General features: G+C 37.7%; 1 protein-coding gene and 1 pseudogene across 1 annotated transcript; one reads left to right on the top strand and one right to left on the bottom strand.

Annotated features, from left to right (window-relative positions):
• The first annotated feature begins 17040 nt into the window (after positions 1-17040).
• Positions 17041-20618, top strand: LOC122140919 (annotated as a pseudogene).
• Positions 20619-20681: 63 nt separating this feature from the next.
• On the bottom strand, positions 20682-26369 carry LOC109112647 (protein disulfide-isomerase A6-like). The gene is made up of 13 exons (XM_042746335.1): positions 26212-26369; positions 25434-25579; positions 25026-25082; positions 24229-24355; positions 24001-24107; positions 23772-23902; positions 23478-23592; positions 23075-23215; positions 22856-22940; positions 22173-22245; positions 21855-22013; positions 21526-21622; positions 20682-21443 (listed from the first exon to the last, which is right to left on the bottom strand). The coding sequence occupies exons 1-11, from the start codon at positions 26225-26227 to the stop codon at positions 21953-21955; spliced, it is 1059 nt and encodes a 352-aa protein (XP_042602269.1). The 5' UTR covers positions 26228-26369; the 3' UTR covers positions 20682-21443; positions 21526-21622; positions 21855-21952.
• Positions 26370-27050: the final 681 nt, after the last annotated feature.

Here is a 27050-nt window from a genome sequence, read left to right as displayed (position 1 = left end):
AATGGCCCAAAAGGATATCGGCTTTCCTCTCCTGGGCCCATCAACATCAGTCAACCTCACTTCCCAACTCGACACTACAGTCTTGTACGCCACGATGTAGTACCTTGCACTTAACGTGGGACCTCGCAATTTCTTATCTGTTTTAAAAAAAAAAGGGTTATATGAATGAAATTTCAAGTTTTAGGAAGCAAAAAATGTGAACTATATCCGCAGCCGTCATTTATACCTTGCATCTTGCTTTGGGAGCGCCTTGGATTGCTCCAGTTTCAGCGCGACATTTATTAGGGACATCTGTATTCGTACGGTGCTATTCAATCATTTTTTGTGGAAGCTCTTGTAATCCTTCGTTTGGCCACTACAGGGGTTTGCAATAATTACATTCTTAAAATATCAAGGACAACTCATACATGACTATATCTTTCTCTATAGCATTTAAATTGCCTTTCTGAAGAGATACATTATAACAACTTAAAGTGGGATTGCTTTCTTATGTTTTCTTTTTTCTTGATATATGATTAATTGGATAATACAATACCACATGGAACTTTTTTTAATTATAACGCAGTTTACATTTTATTTAAAAAATTTGACAGCTATTAATAGAAATATAAAAGTTATACTTAGGACTTACATAGGAGGACATGGTTAATTCCTCATCTTTGAGCATCTAAGATGGACAAACAGCAAAGAGTATCATAGAAACATATCAAACATAACTAATCTAATTAACATGATGTACAACATAGACAATTTCACTTAATTTTATCAACCTTAACATTGTTATATTCGTCATGTAGTTTATCCAGTAGTTACTAATATGACAATACAAATAAAAGTGATTTTTTATATATTATATACTAATATATATATTATATTTTATTTATTTATTTTTTAAAACAAGTGACTACCACTAGAACTGCAAAGCATGGAAACAAAATTAATGTTAATAAATATTAATAAACATGTATATCATACATGCATATATATTTTAAAGGACAGTCACAAATGTTTCTAAGTAGTTACTTTACTACTTGTCTCAAGACTGCATTCCACTGAGAGCAACAAAAGGCAGAGCTTAGTGTCCACCCATAATGGGTTTCAGTTAAAGCTCTTTCCCTTCAGGACCCTCATCATGTGATTCTGCTGTATTCTGCTGTTAATGGCTTTATATATTATGTTTGCAGGTCCTGTAGGAATGGGAGTGAGAGATGGTAGCTTCTGCAACCAAGTAAAGTACAGCCCACTCCGATAGTTCATTATCTTCTGCCTCTGTGGATGGACAAAGGCATATTCACGCGCTATGTCACGGCGGTTTTTTCAAAATAGAGAGAATATAGACAAGCAAAAACAAATGCTTTTGCCCTTGGTTGCTTGCTCTCGGTAATTGATCGGTTTGATAAGCCGCACTTTTTTCTTGTTATACCTGTTCATCCATGTAGTCTTATTGATATATATGATATGGAACGATTGTTTTTGTTTTAACTACTTTTTATAATAATTTTTGATATTAGAAAAACAAACAAAAACCTAAATAATTATGTGATTTGTAAAACGGAAGTAGGTAGTTTTAAAATGGTTTATCCAACCTTTTTTTGTAACATCTCGACAAGTTCTTCTGGATCCCTTGTGCTGTTATGTGATGACAGGAAGCCTGTCTTTCTGGTATGCCGTCATATTTATGATGGTTGTAAAGTAGGACATTATGGACAAGGACCAAACTAAATATTTGGAACAGGACGGTTTATTTTGACATATTTGCCAAGGTATGCCAATCAGACAGAGCTAAGAAAACGTCAGTACTGGCATAATGATGATTAAAACCTTCTGCCCTTTTTACCCATTTCCACTAACCTCTTTTTTGTGTGGTTGAATTAAAACCAATCACGTTTGCACTGGCAAAGTCGTCTTGGTACACAGGAATGAATATTTGTTATATGTAAGCTACTTCAGGTTTCTAGAATTGTCCGTAACATCCTTATAAGCCATCAAGTATTTGATTATAGAGCACTATACAGAATTTTTCCCTGTAATGTTTACGTCTATTGATACTTAAAAAATACTACAACCAGCACAAGAAAGATTATGTTTTCTCTTCAAAAGAGGAAATTGCCTACTCATCATTCAAAGCATTGAGCAAGAGCAACTCCCAATATTGCCAGAGGCCCCCAGCACAACCACAATGAATCTTTAACCTGTGCATTTATGAAAATAGCTCTTTAAGTAGATGCACGAGATTAAAAAAGGACGACTGACATCGTATGAATTGTGTAGTATGCCTTTGCACTGATCTGATCAATTGTCATTGATTCTATATTAATTTGTCTTTGTCACCGCTACTGTTCTTCTATGACCTGGAAGACTAAGTAGACCATGCCACTGCTCATTCAGAGGTACTCTCAGCACCCCCCCCCCGGCCTCAACACCTAATCCTGCAAAAGCAATACAATTTCTCCTTCTTAATTAAGGCAGCCTAACAGTTTATAAAAAGTAAGATCTTAGTATGATTTTTTGATAGCGCGTTTTGTTTTTTTGTTTAGGTTTTTTTTTTTTATTGCGCCAGTTTTGTAGTTGGGAAAAGCTGGAGGAGGCGCACAGCAACCCTGCTTTAAGTACACGAATCCTTTTTTACACTTGGCACTTAAAAGATCCCAATACTAGACTACAAAGCGTTCAGAATATGACGAGCACTTTTCTTCTAGTTCTTACATAAGATGAAGTAGAAGAGAGAGCAGCTGCATTGCATTCTTTTCTTTCTCATAGTGCTATTACAATAAATACAGCAAAAAAATAATATATCGCGGATATATACAATTAATGAAAATATAAAAAAGCCCTGCGCACTACTCGTCACTGCTCTGCCCACAAAACTAATTTTCTTTTGCGATTACGATGCGTTGATAATGCCACTAGTAATATAGCCCCGAGTGATAAAACAGTAGAGTCAAAATTCTCCACATCAAATGCTACGATGCAGTTCACAACATTTCATTTTCACCACTTCGCCTGCATTTGACAATTCCACAAATGCCCCACATTAAAGATCCAAAAAACCGCCCCAATAAAAATCACACAAGAATTGCGCGATGCAGAGAGCATCAGACACACACATGCCACAAAATCGACAAGATGCAAGCCCTGGGATCGAGATCCACAGGCCCACCCACACAAACCCGCACATATGCCATGCGAATGAATGTAGTGGCACAGAGGCCACGCCGACCACCATACAGGCAAAGGCAAGCAAGCCCTTATTGTGTTTTTTGCTTATAGCGAATGCCCCATCCTCAAATTACTGTACTAGCCTGACCCGGTATTATTCATGCACAACAACTATAATCAGCGAGGTCTCTCTTGCATAAAGTGTTCTGTACTTAAGAATTGCCTCTATAAATATAACACTTTAAAGCTATTTGCCGTGATTCTTTTGAGACTCTGTCACTCCGCTCGGGGGCCTCATAACACACAATAGGCAGCCAACAAGCCGTTCTATCTAGCTACACTTTACCTATGGCCTCGAAGTAGGCGTTATCAGTCGTATGGTTGTCGACTTAAGAAGAATAGAGCAGATCTGAAAGTGAGCGGATTCCCTTGCCATTTATAAGGCAACCCTGATTCCTGCATTTTGTTTTTTTTTTTAACATTATTGCGCACCAATCATTATAGCAGACTTTTCATCGTGCTCATATTTTTTATTTTTTAATTTTTTCATGACCGAGTTACATGTGTATACTCATCTTCTTGTGTTCTCATGTGCCCACAACTGGGTAGTGCATCCTTATGCTGTTTAGCTAAGAATGCCAGGTGATAAGGCTGCTAATGCTAGATAAGCTATCATGGCCTATTACGTAGGTGAGCCGTGGTCTACATTCATTGATTTAAATCTGATTTCCCATATGAAGTAGCCACTTGATTTTGCTTTATTTTATCATAATAGTAGCGTTATATTGGCTGTATAGCCTGCTTTTTTTCAGCACAATTTTCTGATGTATAATAAAAAAATGGCCATAAATATGCCCGTGGCCTTTTTTCTGTACAGTTACATTTACTCACGGTTCGTGGTTTGTATCAAGCCGCTTTTAGAGTCACGAGTTTAGGTATACTAAGGCCTTCTGCGTACTATAGTTTACGCGCCCCAAAAAAACTAATACTGCTACAAATAAAAATACAAAGCAAAATAAGCAAATTAATCGCATCTAACTACAAGCCAACATCCACAAACTAAAATACAAGAGTCTAAGATTCACAAAGCTAAAGACTACAACACTAGATTTTCATGTTGTTTTTTTTTTGGTGGTAGCTCTCAACATTAGTTTTACAGGTACAGAAATGAAGATAAAAAGCATAATGAAATGGCTAAAAACAGCATTAGCCCATTATCGTGATTCATGCTATAAATTCAAAGAAATCTATCTTTTTAAAAAGTTACCAACATGCATATTCAATCAAGACGCCGATTTTAGTTGTGGTGTGACCTGCTTGATTAAATTTAAGCACAGCCTATCTTTGCTACACTGTCTATTCTAAGTAGATTGATGACTGATTATACTAGCCTAACGTTCTTAAACCGAGCCCCGCTGTATAGGCGGGCTACTTACCAAGGACTGCCTGGCATCTTTCGAGCATTTCAAGTGTTATCTATGCTGGTATTTTTCCATATTAAAACAAACAATACTTACAGAGTAGAAGGCTTTAGTATTTGCCAAGAATGACGTTTTCTGATGGTCCATTTTCGACGCCCCGTTATCTTTTTTTTGATCTGTATAGAGCCCGCCATGCATACAACATGTTTCTCAGTACTGTAGCCGCAAGCTCGACATCCTCTGGCCTCTCTAAAGTTTTAACACCGGCCTAACATATCACCTCATCTCTTACTAATACAGACTCCCCTCTACAACATCTGCTGCTTTGCTTATCTGTTAATTCCTAATAGCTGCCGCTGCAACGCATCTAAGCAATATGATTGTGTTCGATTGCTCCGCAGTCATTTTTGACAAAAAAACGGAGTTATGCCTGTGTTAAACCTAGATTTTTAAAAAAACACACTGTAAGCATTAGACATGCCGTTATTTTAAGGCGTATTATCATAGGGATCAAGATGGAAAGTATTCCACTAATAGGTTTTTCTTTTTCTTTCTTTATTTTTCATGTGAAAGGGCATTTAGTATTGTTTAAGTGCATCCTCACAAGTAGGCAGCACAAACAACAGACCATAATGGATTCATTAAAAAAAATGCATACGTTGATCATGCCTCTCGTCCTACTCTGTTCCTTTGGCTGCGGGATATAATATTAACGCAAAACACTCGTGAGCTTTGTAGTAACATAATAGAAAAACAAATAGGGAATGATGACCTGCTTCGGTTATTACCTTGCACTGCCACCTGCCGCAGACACAAAAATGCCAACGGCAACCAATTTCACGTTGCCCTAGGATCGGCCTGACAGATGTTTGTTAATGGTAAGACTTAATTATTTTCTCCCTTTCACGTTTTGACCTGCAGGCTGTGGCAGGCGATCGCGCTAGCAGAGTCGCGTGTAATGAGTACTGCTTTGTTTGTATTTGCCTATAAAAAGGCCAGCCACTTTACCATGTCCTCCTTTATTCTTTATTCGTGTCAGCCAAATTTGTGCCCGTCAAGGCAATTATATTCCAAGCATAAGATTGTTCAGCCCTAAATGTAAAGAAATGCGAACACAAGCTGTCGCCTTCATATCGACCGGACAAATCAGCCATTTTATATTTCAACAATAAAATCACCGACGCCCTGCAGAAACATCATGTGTTGCCTCAGCCTTCAGCTGTTATTAAGAGCCTACAGCATTAATAACACCAGCTTCATCCCCGGCTTAATAAATCAAAGCATTAATGCACTTGTTCCGTTACCTGCGATTGCTGCATGCGCATGACCCGCTGGAATTTGATGCCCGCCTAGGTACTCGCGTGCATTGTTGGATTATGTTGCCGCCGATGTGCTGGATTCCATTCTACCGCCCCCATGCCCTTTGGATGTGGATTGCTTTTTTCGGGCCCGTAGAGATTTGCTGTGATTCTTCTCGGTTGCGGCCATTTGTGGATTTGCCCCCTGGTGGATTCTCTCCATGCTTTTGCTTGGAGTGCACTTGCTCGCCATGACGGCTGCCGCATCTCTTGCGTGCCATTTGCTGGGACGCATCGATTGAGGTACTGCGTTCTCACTACCATAACTAATCACATTCGCGCGATCCTGATGCCCCATATAACTTGCTAGAAATCAACCTTTTTTCCTTGTAGAAATGTTACTTTTAGGACGTTCTTAGGCACCCTACTTTTAGTCTGCCATAATGCCTCTATGATCTACAAAATATCTATTACTCTAAGGAAAGTCTGTTAAAAAACATAGCAGCGTCAAATGCTCTGCCATCATAAATTTTCTTCTATTGCCATATTTTGAACAGCGCATATTGAACGTGCTACATGGCCATAGCCAGCGCGCCACTTTAGAAATTAATGAGGCACACTGACCTCAATACAGGCGAATTTACTGGTACAAGAAAGAGGTGCTAAATGACATTATCAAACACAGACAGTTGCGCAAACCTTCTGCAAGCTCAACTCTCTAGTCTAATCAAATCATAACCACAATTGATAACAAGCCCTTTTAATTTGAGCGCGTTTATCGAGGCCCGTGGCTTTGTTCCCGCGCTTTTTGTTTATTTTCTCTTTAAGGTTATATATTGTTATTAATTATTATTAAATATCTAGATGTCATGAATAATACCAATAATAATAATAAACATTAATAAAATATTTTTACTTCTTATTTATTTTCTAATTTAATCCATTTGGCAGACTGTCTGTATTAGGATCCGAATCGTATTGTTAAATGCTACAGATCAACTGTATCGTGGCTATGCGATACTAAGTAAAACACACAAAATAGCTAAGTAACTTGTACCAGAATAGTACAGGTAGTTATTGCCCTCAGAAGCCCATTTGCAGCAGACCGCTTTGCCCGATAGACACACAACTTTATTAACAGATTACTCTGATTACAGGCACTTTCTCGGGATAAGGTTTGAGCCCCTGGTCTTTGAAACAGCCTTCTCCGATTGCCCATAATAGTGATGAAATAAGGCACGGAGCCACCATGCTCATGATACTATATATGTTAAAACCAGACAAGATATCATGTTTACATGCTAATGCCCTTGAAAAAAAAATGGGTCTTTTTATATGTAAACTGAAATGGTCAAAACACTTAAAAAAAAAAAATCATTTATATAGTCTTAAAACTATTAGTTCTGACCGTTGGCATATAGCACTTTGTAACATGTCAAACCAGTCTTAATTTTCAATTATTTATTCACAAAACAAGAGGTTGCTACATAAATAAATCATCCTAACAGATTATTCTTAAAGACTCTCTAGACTTTGGTTAGATCAGCATGCCCCACATAACAGTTCTCTAGGGAGGACACGTTTGCTTCATTTGAACATGCATTACATGGACTTTTGATTTTTGCATTCCAGGGGACATCTTGAAGTTGGATCTCAACCTTTCGATATCTTTCATTGATGAGCTTATCTTTTGTCTGTAGGGAGCAAGCTTGTATCCCTGCTGTCAAGACTAGATAATGTCTATCGGCACGGTTTCTTAATGAACAAAATGTTTCTGTACTTTACGTCCTCAATGATATTGTGCTCTGTCTCTGCCCATAATTATTCGCATGCGGTCAGGCGTTTTTTTTCTATGTCGAATTAGATTAAGTTGAAACCATTTTCTGTTTGTTCTCGATACATAAACGTTTCCAGTGATGCGGCGCTATGGTTGATCGACAATGCGATGTACTCTTGCATTTAGGCCCAAGTCTATTATTGTATTTATTGATTAATTATATTATTATCTATTATTAGTTATTATTTATCTTATTATCTCATATTATTATTTTAAATATTTGCACATGCAGTGCCTTGAATAACCATTCACTCGTCAATGTAGATACTGTTTTGATTAGTTCAAGCAACACATACAGGGTACAGCCAGGACCGCTTGCTTCTTTTGACGAACTCTCATAAAGCGATGTAGGGGAATTTGGCTTAATATGCGCGTGGATATGGCTGCTACAATAGATACATTGACTTTCACTCACCATGGCATTCGGCGCATGCTCTAATTACATGTGACACCCCAACACTGAATCCACACTACAGCTGCATTGATACTTAAGCGAAGCATGTAAGCCCATTGCCTGCCATTGTAATACTGTTTGACGACGAGAGTACACAGAATGACAACAGATAGGTAACTTGAATTCCTCTCTTTTTCAGTGTTTTTTGTTCTATTTTAAGAGCATTAATAGCTTGTTTATTAGTTAAAAAAAAACATAAATAACTAACTCCCAGCCCTTTTATCCATAATTCCTATTTATATACGTGTTAATGGCAAATACTAATAAAACAACTGACTTGCATTTAGCATTTTACTTTTTTTGAAAACAAAACATTGTATATTTGCACAAAAGTAAACAACACAACATCTTACCTTTTCTTAATATTTGCTTACATAAACATTCATAGATACCACAATACTATGCAAAGGAGTTTCTCAGCAAAAAAGCTAAGATATACTCTGTTTGGAATAGAGGAGGAAGATTTACTTTTGGTCTTCTGCTTAGTGCTGATGTTATGATGTTGTGTTGCGTTTTATGCCCAATATCACACAGACAAAAAGCAGATCATCTCAACACCGATAGCAACAACCGAGAAGTGCCTGATTGTAGTTGTATCTTTTGTAGTGTAAACGTTCACATCCTAAATGCAAAATCTAATAGAGTGTCGCACTTACACATGCCCAGCACAATCGGCAGTGGGTCATGACGTATTCATGCCACCACATCAGGAAGATTTGGCCTTTAGTTGATGGTTTATAAAGTAAAAAGTTTTACGTAAGATAAATATATTTTCACGTATTTTGTAACTAGGCTTTAATGGGTATGTGCTATAATAGCATCGCTTCAAACTAATTATAGTATGTAATTATTGATTTCGTCTATAACGTATCCATAGTACCAAGCACCAGACGCCAGAAGGACAGACAGGAGTATTTGGTTTTATAGAATGCGATTAGTAGATCAGACAGATATAGCAATCCAAGCCATAGAGATGCGATATGATAGATAGTCGATAGAGTAGATTCATGTTTAATCTACACATTTAACAACTACTGTACAAATTGTGATGCGTGTATATTTTCATTTGCTTGCTTTCACTTTATGCCGCAAACTGCGTTTTCACGCAGCCACAAAGAAGCAGTCTGAAGTCAAAAAGGAAATATTCAGCCTAATCGCGCCCTTTCAGATGAAAGGTGGTTGAACAACAGTGAACATATACAGTCCATTTGCACCCTGCGCTGTGTCTGAGGTCGGGCTTACATTTATATTATAGTCACACATCTTAGCTGCCTTTAGTTTGTGGCAGTCCATTTTCATCAATCGGTCGATCACTTCTCAAGAATCATGTTGTAAAATTTGTTGCCGTTAGTTAATGCCGCGCTCTTGGTTAGATCATTCAGCTGGAGAAATCATAAATGCTATTATAAAACACAATATTCTATAACCAGAATAATGACGAAGGGCTCTAACTTGCGACAGTATTTGATGATCTGCTATAGTCGTTGTTTCAAGCCAATTACACTCTCCTTTGCTTTCTTTTACGTTCATTTGTGCCTACCTTCACCTATAGTCAGCCAGAGACCCCATACAGAGTGGGTTTCTGTTTGCGAGCTTTGATTTTCCAACCATAAGAATAATAATGTAAAAAATAGAATGACAGGCCGCTATTTTTAGCTGTCAAACAAGCCCTCTATCATAGGAAAGTTGGACTGCACGATGCAGTATCAAAAATCACAAACGATGAATTTTAGTGGATGGCACTGAGGACACTCAAATTAGCCATACTAGCGCCTAGATGGTTTGACTATAGAATGTTGCACATCGGAAAAAATACATTACATGATATACAGTAGTGACAGGCCTGGTAATATTGAAATAGCACGAGCCCTTGTGCCCTACATATTAAGACGCTCCAAAGAAGCATTACAAAGACAACATATGCCTGCACTCCTGGTGCGAGCCCATGATCGAACAGATTTCCCATCAGGAGCTATTTGTCCCATCTCAAACCTCTGGAGGCCGCTAGCACACTTTTGTTTTAAAATGGTTAAAACAATAATTTTGCGAACGCTGTCCCTTGAGGAATGCACTATTTTAGGATGGATCAATTTTAAGATAGGTCTAAACACATGTAAGACATCAGAAACTGAATATATAAATTATAAATCTCATAGTGAATAAAGGGCGTGGAATGTTATGTGGCGTGGTGCCGCTCAATTGGTCTTCAGGTATGCCGCGGCTCTACCAGTGACATTACCGGCCTATTGGATATGGCTACAAAACAATAAAAAGGAAATGAAAGAAATGTGGTGCTCAAAAGATTGCAAGAAAGGATAAGACAGAAGCGTTCTGCGAAGATATAAGGGAGAAAGCACACGAAAAGAACGAAAAAAGGTTCGCCGACAAACTTGCCAGCCAGATAGGTACTAGCTTCGATAGAGTAGAGACTACATATCCCTATATTGATATGGTACATCCTTAACCGTAACTCAGTCCTATAATTCCAGTTTAGTTATTCGGCTATTCCCACTGCGTTTCAATGTAAGTATATATTCTAATTCTGTAGCCCTATCTAGAAGAGAGCCAATTTCTTTAAAGAGGAAACAAAGCCAAGGTTCTACAAAGAGCATGGGCGGGCCGCGATTGAAGCGAGATGCTTGATGGCAACATCAAGCTGCCAAGACAAGTACGGCCTGATGCCGTTTTCTATTCCGCCACCTAGCGCACGGGCCTCTCTTTTTTAGTTGCCTCAACTTTTTTTTTCTGTGTGCATTGCAACAAAACACAGGCGCTCCATACATAACAAAACAAAACAGGCGCCAGAGGGGCAAGCCAACCCAGACCTATTAACTATTTCAAAACATTGTTCGTTTTACAGTATATTGCCAATTATGATCTCAACTTCGCAAGCTGATACGCCGACTACGTTCAGAAGGAGATAGGCCTACAGTGTTATGCCCCTCTCACTAGGACCGGCTGTTAGCTTCTCACACATGAAATGATAATTTCTTTGTCTTTCAACCCACATCGCCAAATGGAACCACATGAAGTTTAGCCATCAGAGATTTTCCTCAAATATGATACTGGTTGTTCCTTTCTCAGGGTCCAGGCGGGGTCCCCCTACAGTGTAGTGCGTGGGTTCGTCCCATTGACAGCGGAGCCAGAGCTTTGTGTGTTAAGGTGTCAGGTCTCTCGCTCAATGATGAGGTTTCAAGTGCGCCTTTGAGAGATGTTATGGAGTCTGTATAGAATATTCTGCAATAGTATAACTGTTGCGCTTCGCTTTTATTACAACAACGACATTCCAGCTTTTAGTCTACAAGGATCGACCGGTACGTTTAAACATACCTTATTTAGTTTTTGTTTGTATATGCAAGCTTCTGTTAGTTTTTTCATGCAGCGAAAATGTTGAAAGTTTTGTGAGGGAGACTCCTTCAGAGACCCGACGGACCAAGGCTACAGCCTGACAAATTGGGGGACATATCAGCTCTGTCATTTTCTTAGAGGGTAAGTTGATGTCTGTTCTTAAGCATTCTAATGTATTTTTTCAACAACATATGCCACTGTTTGTAACCCATCATTTGCATTGATAGCGGTCCATGAGAATGAAGTCTTTATGGCACCTAATAAAATAAATGAAGTTTAGGCTAAATACTAGTTTCATGTTTGTCATTTACGCATGGTCCGTGAGGTTATTTTTGTATTTCTTGGTAGGTTGAAGAAAATGTAATTAATTTTTTTTAAGTTTTATGGCAAGGTCGCCATCAAAAATCCATGAATGTAAGCAAGGGCTGTTTTTAATGCCACAGGGAAAAATGACCTTATGATGTTAAATGACTAATTTATCCTTCGCATTAATTTGATACATAAAATCACTTGAATGCATAGATTATCCCACGAAAAAAAAATTACTTATATGAGTGATACATCTGTTACTTACTAGCCTATATATAATATAACTGAGTGTAAAGTTACACTGCTTGTGATAGTTTCCCTTATATCATTCATACAATTATTTGTAGTGCACAGCTTTTTTAATGGTAGTCTGTAGATGGTCTGTAACAATAGGTATATTCTTCCAATTCACTTGCCATTTGTATTCTTATTTTCCCCGTGTATTATAGCTCACCTTGTGGGTCACAGCATGATATTCACAGCAGGAGTAGGCAGGTCGTTTCTCACTTTTTCAATCAAGTCACTCCATGATGCTTGCAATCATCTCAGAGGCATACTTGCCAGCCTGCCGTCAGTGTCAGAACAAATCCGAAACCCGCTGTCAACATTTCCATTGTCCATCTCTAGTTCTCGTCTACATCTGTAAATACCAGCGAAAATGTGTAAAACTGTTTGGGGAAATTCATCCTGAATGGGAAATGTATTGGCCCTATGACCTCTAGACCTCATTACATTTTAGCGACAAGCTATTTCGGGGCTAAGATTCCCCTGAATTCTCAATCGAGGCTACATGCGGATTGTTTGTGTTCCTGTGCATTTTGCCACCAGTCCACCAGAGCAGCAGAAAAACTGCGTTTTCTGTGATACTGATCTTTTGACACCTGTTACAGGGTGCATTTTATTTGTGAGGCCACACAGGGGGAGATGTTAAGAAGGGCTCACCAGAGCCTCACACCCACACACACAGACACACAGTTAATGAGTTGATGTTTTATGCTGATGGGTCAAAGATTGAATACTGTACAACTACATGCTGAATTGCACCTGATGTGTACAAAGTGTGTCCCTCACTTTCCAGGTAACGTCTCTCGGCTATTTGATCCGGTGCACATGGCAACCTGGCTCATATTTTTGTGTTGATTTGAATGGAGTGTAATGAAAGGCTGTTATACTGGAAATAAATTAAGGGCAGTAGTTGCACTGTTTTCGCACTGGTCTGTGAAAAAAAATACACGTGTCACGTGAGTGTGTGGAATCTGCGTGTGAGACACAACATTCACATTTGCCGGAGTGTGCAGCCTTGTAAACGGGGCTACTCTAATGAGAGGAAGGAGGGTAACAAAGACAAGTTTGTGCAACCAAGGCTTATGGGAGTGAAACTGGAAACTAGGACTTGTGTGGAAATCATAGAGGAATGTTTTAGTCATTAGAGTGCAGTATAAGAGCCTCTGACTTATTGTGACAGAATATTTCCTTCAGAGGCATGGCAGGCAAGGGTAAAATATTAAAAATATTTGGGGAGAGGACAGTGCAGCAGCTCCGGTCAGGGGGTAATAGAAACTGGCATTTCGGATAAACAGAGAAAATACGTTCAACTAACAAATGCAAATGCTGTTCATCTGGACAGACAGTTTAAGTAAATGAAATAATATTGAAATACTCACAAGCTTGGCTGAACTGTATATATTGGCTTTTTTCCATACATTGATTTTGAGATTTCCCAAACCTATTTTCACCCTTAAAGTGATAGTTCACACAAAACATGAAATTGCTGTCATGATTTCACTCTCCCACTCAGGGGCGTTTCCAAACCTGTATAACTTTCCTTTCTCCAGGAAAAAAGTGTACTGAAGAATGTACCAGCACTTTCTTTCCCTGCTGTTCTAATGAATGGTAACTGGAGCTTTCAAGGCTTTAAAAAGAAAACTGAAGCCTAATAAAAGTATCATAAAAGTGGTCCATATAGACTAATGCTTTTTTCTGAAGCCATGCAATATTTTTTGTGAGAAACAGCATCAGTGAAATAACGAGCCGAAAAGGTTTAAATATCAGTCTATTCATGAACAAAATATTCTTTTGAGTGGATTTTTTTTATTGAATCTGTTTATTTGGTTCATTAAACTAATCTAAACGGAATCAGTCTGATCCAGTTCTTGAGTATGGCTAAACTGACTGGTCCCTTTATGTAACGACTATCAATGAAAAACCAAATGAGATAGCTTTTTTTGTTTATACCTCGCACAAAGCTATCATAGGATTTCAGAAGATTTCCATTATAAACTATTTTTTAATGATACTTTAAAGCTCCAGGTCCCCATTCTTCTGTGATTTAATGAAAAATGACCAAGTACATGCTTCAATGTCTCCTTTTGTGTTGCATAAAAGTCATACAGGTTTTAAATGAACTGACATGAAAATATTTGAATGTAAAAATTTTGGCTGATCTGTCCCTTTAAGAAACATGAGGTCATTCTCTGGGATGTTGACCAAAGAAGCTATATGGTTTTCCCCCAGTTTTCTTTAGGGTGTGTGAGGGCCACTTGTATGGTTTATAGAAAGATGCCAGTTGTGAAACCACCTGTAGAAGCATTATGGGTTTGTGACTTGAGTGGCAGAGGATGCTTCTGAAACCATGAGGTACTGGAGCATAAAGTAAATACACCATCTGCTCTCCACCCACAATTCTTTTGAGAAGATGTGTCTCACACTTCGCTGTTCTGATTCAAATTTTTTTGCAAGGGTCTTTTCAAGCATTTTGAAAATTAGGGCCGTGTTCGACTCCTCACATCCTCTCAATCGTGTCTTCATTTTGGTTCCTCTTCACAGAGAATGAATATGTGGGCCTGATTCTCGGCTCTATATATGTGCCCCTGGTGGGGACCCTACTTTTTTTCATATTTTTTTTCCCCATTTGACAGCCAGCGTTGAGCTTACATGTTTTTTTCCTTCAGATGGGAAAGTTCTGGGTTTCTTGTGGGCTTGGTGAGTGTCTGAGGGAAAAGAGGGAGGGAGCAGCAAGCTACGCCCCCCCATGTTTATGTCTGTCTGCCTGCGTGCTGCCAGGCCAGTAGCTTCACCCCGATGTGTTTTGGGGACTCGAGCCAACAGGCGAGGAGCCACTCTTATGATGGCCCTGACAAACTAAGCAAACGGAGCAAAACCCATTTTCTGAAGACTGTGGACATGTCTAGAAAATCAGTCTAATGCCTAGAAAATGTATTTCTCTTAGAACTTTACTGAATTGTTCCTCCTTAAGAAAGTGTAAGCTTTAACGTAAAATAGATTGCAGAAAATAATTAGATATTTTACAGAAGCTTCGAAAATGAAAGATTTTTAGGTCAATAGTAACCTCAGTAACCCCATGACGTTTTTATTTAGGAAAAAATGTGGATGCAGCACGAGATAGATGGCAGAAGGTATTTTAGTCCACAAATGGACACCAATTTATATCTATAATGAGCCATGATCTCACTTTGCCACCCTGCAGTCTTTGAAACAAGGAGATTGTGGGCTAAAAAGTAGGAGAGATCCTGGGATTCACTGGAAAGGAAAGATGCTCCTGATGCACATGAAGATACATTTTACTTTTGTTCCAAACTGAAATATTGACAGTCTGATCATAGTAATGGACTTCAGTTTACCAGGTCTGATAGAGGCCAATGAGAGTTTTTCAAAACAAGAGCTAAACTACTGATATTTTTAATAACTAAGTGCAGAATTCTTAATAATATATTCTTTGTGTTCCTTTTTGGATGTGGTTTTGAAAATATAAATTATAAAATGTCATTTAATGTAAACCCCTCAAGTAAAAAGTTTTTAAATATAAAATTTTTGTGATGTAATTTTATTTATTTACAAATATCATTAGTTATTCTTTTTCAGGGTTGGCCCACATGACTTTTACAACCTGAACTATGACTTTGTTTTGCTATGATATCATTTCCTGTTTTGTTTTTGTAATATTAATAAGCAGTGAAATGTTTTTTTTGTTTGTTTTTTTTTTTTTTAGATATAAAAAATGGTCAAACTACCTTAAAAGCTTTTCTTTTTAGGGATTTCTTTCCCTTATCTTAAGGACAGTTTTACTTTATGTCCCCTCAAATATAATACAAAATAAATTTTAATACAGAAATTAAAGATCGTAGAAGAAATGTATTCAAGTCATTGTTTGAATGAGTTGCTTTTTTAATGTTTTTTTTTTTATATTTTTTTTTTATATTTAGAATCCGGAGGTATACACTTTATTTTAAGGTGTCCTTATTACATGTGTAATTACAACATCTACTCGAAAGTACTGAGTAATATTAATTAACTACATGTACTTACTATATAGTTAGGGTTAGGGTTAGGCTTAGGGTTACTTGCATGTAATTATGCATCATTTATTTTGTTATTATAATAGTAAGTACATGTAACATGTCTAAAAATGACACCTTAAAAAAAGTGTTACTGATCAGAACAAAAAAATAAATAAATAAAAAATAACAACAGGCATAAGTCATTGAACTAAACTGTAAACAAGTCAGATTCAGAAAGGAACATGAACAGAGATAAACTGGAGAATGGAGGAAGAGGCTGTAGTAAAAAGAGCGTCGTGAATATGGAAACGAGTGCAATGGTCACGTACTTACAATAAGCCTATCGTTTAAATGTCCCATCCCTGCCACCTCACCGTTTACATGGTCGCTTTATAATGATTTGTTTGTAAATAGGGTGGACGAGCAGTGCCTCACACTCTGCCCCTCTCTAACGCCGCGAGCACAGGCTCATGTACAGTAAGCCACACCAACCGTTCCAAATTACCCACACACATGCAAAAAACACATCTCTTCATCATCTCCCTGGTAACCCACGCCGACTTGATTGTTGCTAAGGGGGGTCTGGTGACAGTTATGCCCTCATATTAGCCTCCCTGAATGCTGCTCAGTGCCCTCCCCCCTTTACCCCACTGTGAAGGAGTCAATAAATTCTAACCTTAACAAGGTATTAAGTGGTTTCCATGGATACCAGGATCCACTCCCTGGGTTTGGGAAGTGTAACACGTTTTCCATCTATTCTGAAACCTACATGTGGCAGAGGAAATGTGGATCTCTTTATTCTGGCTTGTGTCGAAAAGAGTACAAAAAAATATTAATTTGGGGGGTCCAAATAGCTAAGAAGCTACTTTTTTCTTTGTGTTTGTTTCTGACAGGGGAGCAGCAAGGGCCTCTGGGAACCGCCTGTGAGAGAGTTTGGTCATGGGTAAACAGAACAGCAAATTTGCGACCCGAGGTCCTCATGACCTGCGTGGAACACGGAGTTCACGGACCACGAGCTGCAGGAGTGGTAAGAGGGTACCGTGGCTTCCTGAAGGACCTTGCCACAGTCTGGCCATCTCACGGTAGAGGAATTCAAGAAAATCTACGCCAATTTCTTCCCCTAACGGCGACGCTTCGAAGTTCGCGGAGCACGTCTTCCGCACCTTTGACACCAATGGCGACGCCACCATCGACTTCCGGGAGTTCATCATCGCCCTGAGCGTGACCTCGCGCGCGGGATGGGCCTGGAGCAGAAGCTCCGCTGGGCCTTCAGCATGTACGATCTGGATGGAAACGGATACATCAGTCGAGCTGAAATGCTGGAGATCGTACAGGTGAGGTACTTTTAGTGCTTGCCCTCCTTTTTGGTTTCATTTGCATTCTGTATTTTACCCAGCGAGTCATTGTTTTCAGAGCAGCTTGTTCCACATCAATATTGGCTCAGTCTAATGTTTGGTGATACAGACCTCCTGAATAAACAGATCTCCTCAATCAAGTGTTCCACAGGCCATATGGTCTTGCCACAAATGGTGGCCAAACACAAAGGCTTTGTTCGCTACTTCAAAGGGTCTGTTGACTCTCCATGTTAATAACATTGATGGCTCTTTACACCTGCGACCGAGGACACGTTATAAAACAATATCTGAAAGTGACATTAAATGTGTCTGGCAGAGATACGAGCTGGTGATCATTTGCCATTGATTACGCTGATAGGAAGTGTTGACAGTGACAGCTGCGTTGTGGAACTTTTGACTGGCAGTCGTAGCATTATAAAGACAGTCTTATCAAACTTGTTGCTATTGAAAACCGAAGCCTTTACATGTGACAGCAAACTACCATATGCTTTGACACACAGTTAACATTAATCTTCACAGGGCGATTTATAAAATGGTGTCATCTGTGATGAAGATGCCCGAGGACGAGTCGACACCAGAGAAACGCACAGATAAGATATTCCGACAGATGGATACGGACAACGATGGTACGCCTCTCGAGACCCATCTCCCACTCACTGTTCATTTTTATATAGACTCTTAAGTTGAAGCACACAAAATGTCATAGAAACTGACAACTTGAAAAAAAAAAGTTAGTTTGCCAAATTTAATGTTTTAGAAGCCAATTAAATTTTTCTTGTTTTAAAGATGTTGGGGAAACAAGACAGAAATACTCATTTAGAAAATAATTTTTCACAGTGTCCATGACAACCACTGACACACAGATAAAACAATATTTAGGATTTATTTAAGTTTCAGAGTATTTCATCAATATTTGCACAACTCAGATGTTACTCTTGGAATTGGAAATGGGTGAAATAACCTTGTTGTTGTTCTTTCAAATTTGTAGGCAGACTCTCTCTGGAGGAATTCATCAAAGGTGCCAAGAGTGACCCCTCTATTGTCAGACTACTGCAGTCTGACCAAAGCACCTCTCGACAGTTATGAATACAGATCTTAAAAGCAGCTGACAGGAAACCACTCACATGCACACTGAAAAGGCAAGATTTAATTAGAAAAGTAGTTTGCGTTATTAATGATACACTTATATGTCTTTTCTGCTTACAAAATGTTTCTGTTAATGGGTGGTTACCTTTTTCATCACTATTCCAGCCTGGTTTTGGAATTGGTATTGAGTTCTCATAATGTCTGGGAATTGTAAGAATTTTAAAGAACCATTGAAATCAATTGGCACAATTCAGGAATTTACAGATATTTATATTTTAAAATGTATTTTTTTTTATTATTGATTGCATTAATTAAAAAAAGCATGAAACTAGCATGAATCTGAAAAATTGTCAAGTGACTTCAAAGTGTCTTTAAGTGATGACCTAAAAAGAATTATATTTTCACAATTGTTTGCATTCCACTCAAAGCAGTAAATGATTAATCAGTAGCACGTGAACATTTCTAGACTGGCTATTACGCAAAAAGATGAAGTTCTGCTTGTAAATATTCCATTTCTTATGCATCCATTCCAAAAATCAATCTCAGATATCTCCAGAGAACTATTTGCATGCTTTTGGCATGTTCTAAACATAGTATTTGTTTTAAGTGTTCTTTGGTGTTCTTGTGGTCTAGCTGCATTCGGAGCGGCCTGCTGTCCTGCCAATTATGATCATTTTGTGTTCTACTTTATTTTAAAAGGAAAGTATTGCTTCTTTAACTCTGTGTAACATGCCAACAGTTTGGTGTCAGTAAGATTTTTATTAATTTTTTTAATTCTGAAAGGATGTGTTAAATTGATCAAAAGTGATATTAAACATGCTTGCTTTGTTACAATTGTTAGAATTCTATTTCATATAAATGCTGTTCTTTGAACTTTCTATACATCAGAGAATCCTGAGAAAAATGTATCATGCTTTACAAAAAATATAAAGATGTTTCTTGAGCAGCAAATCAGTTTCATGGTTTGAAAGATCATGTGACACTGAAGACTGGAGTAATGGCCACTGAAAATTAAGCTTTGCCATCACAGAGGATATATATTTTAAAATATATTAAAATAAAAAAACAGTATTTAAAAAAAAAAATCACAATTTACTTATTTTACAGAAATTTTGATCGAATAAATGCAACTTTAGTTAGCATAAAATGTTTTCAAACCATTTGAAAAGTCTTACTGAAACCAAACTTGTGAACAATAATGAATGCCCAGTGTTGGGGTGCTTGGGTTTCGTTTCCATGTGTTTTGAGTTCTAATATAAATTAGATTTACAATCTAATATGCTAGAATAAGTTTGGATTTTTTTTTCTAGAGGTCAGAGAATGATTTGAATTATAATGCGCATTGATGATCTGTTTTAAAGTGCAATTGAATCATGCATAATTATTTTTCTGCTTTGTTTTGGTTTAAATTCTAAATGAAACTTCAAGGTAACATAAGCAGACAGTCACACTTTTTACAACCGTTTCCGCCCTAAAGGTAAAAAACAGCAGCCATCAGCCTTTAGACTGCTTATGAATATTTGAACACTGTTGTCCATGTGGACATATGGAGCAGATAGAATGGCAGACAGGTGGTTAAGTTTCTATCTGTCCTTTCACCAATCCAGTGTCAACATGAACAGTACAGACGCTGTTGGATAAGTCGCTCCATGGAATGGAACAGTAACACTTCATGTCAAGTACAGAATCTTCAAGCTCTTTCTGTTAAAGGAAACATTCTTTCACTTGGGTCTTAATTTGCTCTTTTGCATGTGTGGTATGTCAGTGGTCCCTTCTCTGTAAAATGACTGTTGAAGTGAAATGCCAAAACTAATATTTGTACTGGATATATATATATTATATATTAGATTTATGGGTAATTTCTAATTTTGTATAGTGTTAATTGTGTTGTAAGGAATGATAGCTGACAAAAAAAAAGTTGTATCACAGCTGGGAATGGGCCGTCCAGCCATATTTTTGTGAAGCCAAAGCATTAGTGTGAATCTAAATGTTGCATCTTTACAGTGTATGTGTATGTGCATGAATTCTCAATAAACCACTGATTCATAGGCAACCGGTGTTCATCTGAGTAACTTCCTAGATAAGCTGTAATAAAAAAAAATAAAAAAAGCGCTAGTCAATTTATTATTTTTATTTTCATAACAAAAACTTTTTCTTTTTTTCAAAACAGTGCCGTGTAAGAAAAATCTACACGATGCCCACATTACACCCGGTCCAGTACATTAGACAAATGGGCAAAGGATGACATTCTTTTCAGTAACACAATTTAAAAACAACCAAAAATAATAATTAGTCACATCAGAGGGAGAAAGGGTGAAAATGAAAACAACTTCAAGCATCTTGCAACTAAAGGAGCTGCTGAAATGACAGAAAGGCTGATTTAAATAACCACTGGTTAATCTCATTACCAGAAAAGACCAGTGCCATCTGATTAAATCTAGTCAATGAAACCGATATTAGAAAGTGTTCTGTGAAGAGCCTCTGTGTGACATCTGCTTACTGGAAACAAGTGTCTGATAATCAGAGTCACATTCTGCTTCATCAAGCTGATTGAAAACTCCAATCAGTCACTAAATCAAAAAGTGAAGAAGGAACTTGAGGAAGAGTGTAGCTCAATTGTGGTGTACATACCGAAAAGCCTCATTTTTCAACTAACATGGAGATGTTTTCTTTTAAAAAGCTGCACAACCATTTGCTTTATTTGTATCTTTTCAGAAGTCTTAAGGAAGTTTGTTTCCCCACTATCCCCTCATCCATGGGAGAGAAGACATGGGCATCATTAGGGGGTCTAGAGTAGTTTAGACCAGGCTCATAACTCATCCTTCCCCAGATCATCCAGATCCACATCGCTCAGGTCAATGTCATCTTCCATGGGCAACTGAGGAAAGGCCAAAAAAGGGGGGTTTGAGAACAACAAAAAAATTATATCTATGCACCTTCACACTCTTTTCTGTACTCACCACTCCGTCTTTCCCGTCCCAAGGTTCCACAGTGTTGATCTTAGGCAAAGCTCCGCCTCCCACTCTAGCAGTGGAGCCACGGCCAACAGAAAGTTCCCTGCATAAATAAAGACACTGATAGTTTAACAACACAAAACAGGCTGACAGTTAGAAGGGCCCTTATAAACAACAAATGTTTTTTTTTTTTTTATATATATATATATATATATATATATATATATATATATATATATATATATATATATATATATATACACAATTTACTGTATGCTAACAGTCTCTATGACGTAACCTGTTTCCCAGAAACATAAACTCCAGCCTTCTGTTACCTGAGGAATTCGTGGATGCCCGTTTCACTGAATGAGCCTCTTAGCAGAGCGAACTTCATCTTGCGAGCATTAATGGCTGCCATAGCAGGATAGCCAAATCAACCAATCCCAAGAGACGACTCCAGATCCATCTGCGCCCCTGCTTCAGTCCACAACCAACTGTAGGGAGAGAGAGAGAGAGAAAAGAGTGTGATGTGTGTGACTGTATCCCACTCTCTATTCCCTAAAGTCTTGTCTCTTGCACACAAGCAGTGACATGTATTGGTGTTATTAACGGGCAGACTGATCTGAACTTGTACTCGGACTGAAAACACTGACCCCCACGTCTTCTTCTTGTATTTGTCAGCCATCGTCCTCATCACTTCCAGGTAAGAGTTTCTTCCAGATGCACCTGCAAGCATAAAGAAAATGCAGAGTTTGAGCTTTACTTCCACAAATTATTTTCAGTAAGTAAAATACAGCACAAAATGTTTAATACATATAACAAACGCATAACAAAATTAAAAATTACTAAAACCTGAGCACATATAAATTAAAAATTTAAATATAATAGTACATGATGTTCAAATGCATCATGCTCCTAATACATTTGTATCATACACAGTAAATTATAAACAGAAGTGATCACTTTTAAAGACCACTGCATGAATTTATTTATTATGGCTGGTATATGATAAGGGTTATGGCTGGAATCTGATAAATGGCTGGTACTGAAATGAGACAACATTATACTGTATATTTAACAGTTTCTAGCCCTTTTTTAAAAATTAACAAAGTGAACATTAGATGACAGAATAAATTAATAAATAAACATACATAAATAAATATTGACCTATATATATATATATATATATATATATATAAAATTGGTAATATTAGACAATAACCAATACAGTTCCAGTATATTGTGCACTCCTAATGAATCATTCCGTTTAAGAGGATTATCAAATGATAAGCAAAAAAAAAAGTATTTTTGTTTTATAGTTGCAATCGAAATGCACCTGTGTCTAGAATGTGAGGCAACACAGATATGATGCACAGCTGATAGTCCTCGCAGGTTTTCTTCAAAACGTCTTCATTCAAAATCTAAAGGAAATCAAATTTACATGAATATAAACCAACCTAAATATTTTTATACAAACTATTTACAACTAACAATATAAAACACTAGTTAAACAATACTCTCCTATCCTATTAAAAATAGAAGAGAAAACTATTACCTCTTGAAGCTCTGGAGGAGGGATGTTGTCAGAGTAAAGGTCCATGGCACGAGCAACAATGTCAGAACGGGTACGTCCCCCCTGAAAGTCCTCTGGCTCCTCTCCTTTACGAAAGATCTTGATGGTAGGGAATCCTCGAATCTAACAATAAAACCAGCAGAAATGACAGCAAGTCCAGATGCAATTAATGAACCCAAAAACCAGAGGAGAATTAAAAAAAAAAAATGGAATGCAAAAGTTGGAATTCTGCAAGACTAAAATAAAGAACAGCAGATATTCAACAAAAATGTTCAGTGTCCAAAACTGATTCATATTGTTTGTTGGGATATAAAATGAAACTACAGACAATATGGGAATTGCTTATATTCAAAGACATCAAATAAGTGATATACATCAGACGTACCCCATAGCGGCTTGCCAAGCCTTGGTGAACAGTAGCATCCACAGCACCCAGTTTCACTTTACCCTTTGTCTGCTCTTTGACTTCTGTGGCAGCTGCCTTCCATTCCGGCTCAAGACTGGAAACATTAAAGAAAGTCAACGGGAGAAAGCCCAGCGGGCAGAGGAGTTTCACGGTCTTTGAATCCATGTAAATAACTGAAGCGCTTAAATAATGCATGCCACAGCATGTCAGGTACTATTTCAGTGGAATGACAGACAGACAGACAGGTTCTTATGATGTACGGGAGACACATACTTTTTGCAGTGTCCACACCAGGGGGCGAAGAACTCCACCATCCAGACATCATCACTGTCCAGCACGGTACGGTCAAAGTTATCATCGGTCAGCTCCACCACATCCTTTTTATTGCCAGCACCACCTCCACTCTGATCACAACAGAACCCAAAGAGTCAATCAAAATAAACGTAATAATCAAATCAAACGTAACAATATAGCAACAAATTCATCACGTGGGCTTCCATACATGTTTGCCATAGTCTGAGCCTCCAGCCTTTCCACCAAGTCGGTCTTTGACCAATGAGCGGAGAGCATTCAGAGCTGCGTCTACAATGGCCTGACCGCTACGTCCACCTAAAAAAGAGAGAGAGAGAGACAAACTCTACTTAGGAGAAGTAACAGATTTTTTGCATCAGCAAAAAAGGTTTTCTTTGTGTGCATGCCAAGATGTTTTTATGAAGATTCAGTATTGAACCTTGGTAATCCTCTGGTTTCTGTTTGTTGGCTCCAAAGATCTTGATAGTTGGGAAGCCACGGACTCCATACTGGCCTCCCAGGGAATTGTGCTGGTCTGCGTCCACAGCGCCCACCTTCACAATGCCCTGTACCACAACACAAATGGCACCAACAATGAATACATTTTTTTCTCTTTTTATCTTTTAGATTCATCCAATTAACTGCAATGGGGCAGGTCACTTATTAAATATTTAGAAATATTCAGAACATTAAACGAGGACACATATTCCATTGATCAAGCATGGTTTCTTAACAACACATAGTACTTTTAAATCAATTAAAATAAATAATCCTAATAATTAACAACTAATTAAAAATACATTTTGAAACAAATCTCAATGCCCAATCAGGCTGCATTTATTTGATCAAAATAACAGGAAAAACAGTAATATTGTGAAATATTATAACAATTCAATTTATTACAACTTACTTTTTTATTTGAACATATTTAAAAACGTAATTTTTTTCTGTGAATTTTCAGCAGCCATTACTCCATGCTTCAATGTCACATAATCCAATAGAAATCAATATAATATGCAAATTTGGCGCTCACAAAACATTTCTTGTCATTGTCAATGTTGAAAACAGTTGGAAACTGTGATGCAATTTTTTTATGATGCAATGAAAAGAAAATGCATTTATTTGAAATTGAAATATTTTGTAACAAATTTATTTACTGTCACTTTTGATCAATTTCATGCATCCTTGCAGAATAAAATAATAATTTATCCAACGATTCTTAAATTCAGAACTGACCTTTAAAGCTGTGGCTGCTTTCTTCCATTCAGGAGCCAAACTCTTGCAGTGACCACATTAAAAACAAACAAACAATAAGATGTCAAATATTGAACATTAACATCTACCTCTTTCATGAAACGTATAACCACACAGGTCCTAATAATGATGCTCACAACTGTATTATGCATCATATGCAAACTAAAACTACTGACATGCAAATCATGGTGCAAATAAAGTGCCTGAAATACAAGAGAAGAAAAACTAAACTATGCTTTCAACAAACATTACACAGTGTACATACTGCTTAGAAAGCAACAGATTGTGCTGATTCAGCACCAGTATTTCAGACAGTAACCTGATCTGTAACTACAGGTCTAGAGATCTCTATTGACACACATCCGGGTTCCACCACACTCTTCCAACTTACCAAGGGGCATAAAACTCGACCAGCCAGAGACTGTCACTCTGTATGACTTCCCTGTTAAAGTTAGAGGGGTTGAGTTCAACCACATCATCACTGGCAGAGTAGAGACCGTGGACAGAGAGCACAGTCAGAGAACACGCCAACACGCCTGAGAAGATAAAGAAAGAGCATCAGGTGATTTCATCAGCTTTATTAAAAAAAACAAAAAAACAATGCAGGCACTTTCTGTAAAAACAAGAACCATAGCATGAAACACTGAATATACAGTTCATAACAAACAGGACTTTCTAGTTCCAGACTCTAAGCACATTCAAGGGATGACTGCAGAATCTCAATATGAAAACAAAATTGGACTCATGCTATATGGAGGTGAATTTGCTGTAATGTATAGGCTCTAACCACCGTTACTCAATCTGCATGTTTAACTACACTTGTCAACATTTGAAGTGGATCAACACCATTCATCAAAGTTGTCCTAAAACCAAAATGTGTTTGTGTCTCAGGACAACTTTGATGAACCTTTTTGATCCAATTCAAATGTTGACTACTATATACTATAATGCTACATTTATGCATTCTATGTAAACTGAAGCTTTCTAAAACACTCTTTCAGTTAGTTTTACAGAATGTTTTGCTTTCTCTTTTATCACAATAACCTGTATTCTTCACACTGCAATTCTACACGTTAACTAAAGTTAGGCTTTCCACACCTCACACGCATTTGTGTCGATAAAACGCCACTCTACAGCTGAGTTCACGCTTTTTGTCATTATAACTCACCCAAGAACGCTCGCATGGTTGTTCTTTGTGCCTGGTCAAGATCTTGTTCAGTTCTTCGGACTATGCAGTGCTGTGTGCGCCGCGGGAACTCTCCACCTCACTCAGCGCATCACACAGCCGGTCTCCAACCAGCAGCGTAACAACGCGACACAGGCGCACCGTGGCCCGCGCTGATTGGCCTGCCTCCACCCGGAGACGAGCTCAACCAATAGGAGGTCGACGTGTAGTTTTGTGCTTCGGTGAAGTACGGTGGCTGGGGGGTACTAAAATTGTTTTATAAAAGGGATCTGCTAAAGGCACTTTAATATCTCCGGGGTAGTTTTACTAAAACTAGCATATTTCAGTGTTTTTATTGAATATTGAAAAAATCTAAATCAGAAGTCTCTTTTTGTGCGACATTTCCAATCATGCTGTTATTTTGTAAAATTACACGCAAATAGCATGAAAATAACTATTTGTGGTACATACTGTAAATTGTCAAGTATGAAATTTACTTTAGCAACACAATGAGGTCGACCATTTTATTCCATTAAAATGTTTAAAATGTAATTTCCATCAGCTTAAGCACAAAATAAAATAACTAAAATGACCAAAGATTAATATAAAAATAAATGACTAAAATGACAGAATTTTCCTATGATGCATGTATAGACACTGTTACGTTGTAATTAGACAAAATAATTAAACCAATGACCAATAAACCAATGGCAAAAGAGCTCATAGTTGAAGAAACATCCATCCCATAAAAAGCCTTTGATGGGTAAGAGTCTCTTGTCAATTGCCAAACACCAACATTTAATAATATTCTTAATAATACTGACAGTTGATCTCATATTTAC

The sequence above is a fragment of the Cyprinus carpio genome, chromosome B20, assembly GCF_018340385.1.
Source record: "Cyprinus carpio isolate SPL01 chromosome B20, ASM1834038v1, whole genome shotgun sequence".
Lineage (NCBI taxonomy): Eukaryota > Metazoa > Chordata > Actinopteri > Cypriniformes > Cyprinidae > Cyprinus > Cyprinus carpio.
Note: the sequence above shows the minus strand (reverse complement) of the source record. Positions and strands in the feature narration are given on the sequence as shown.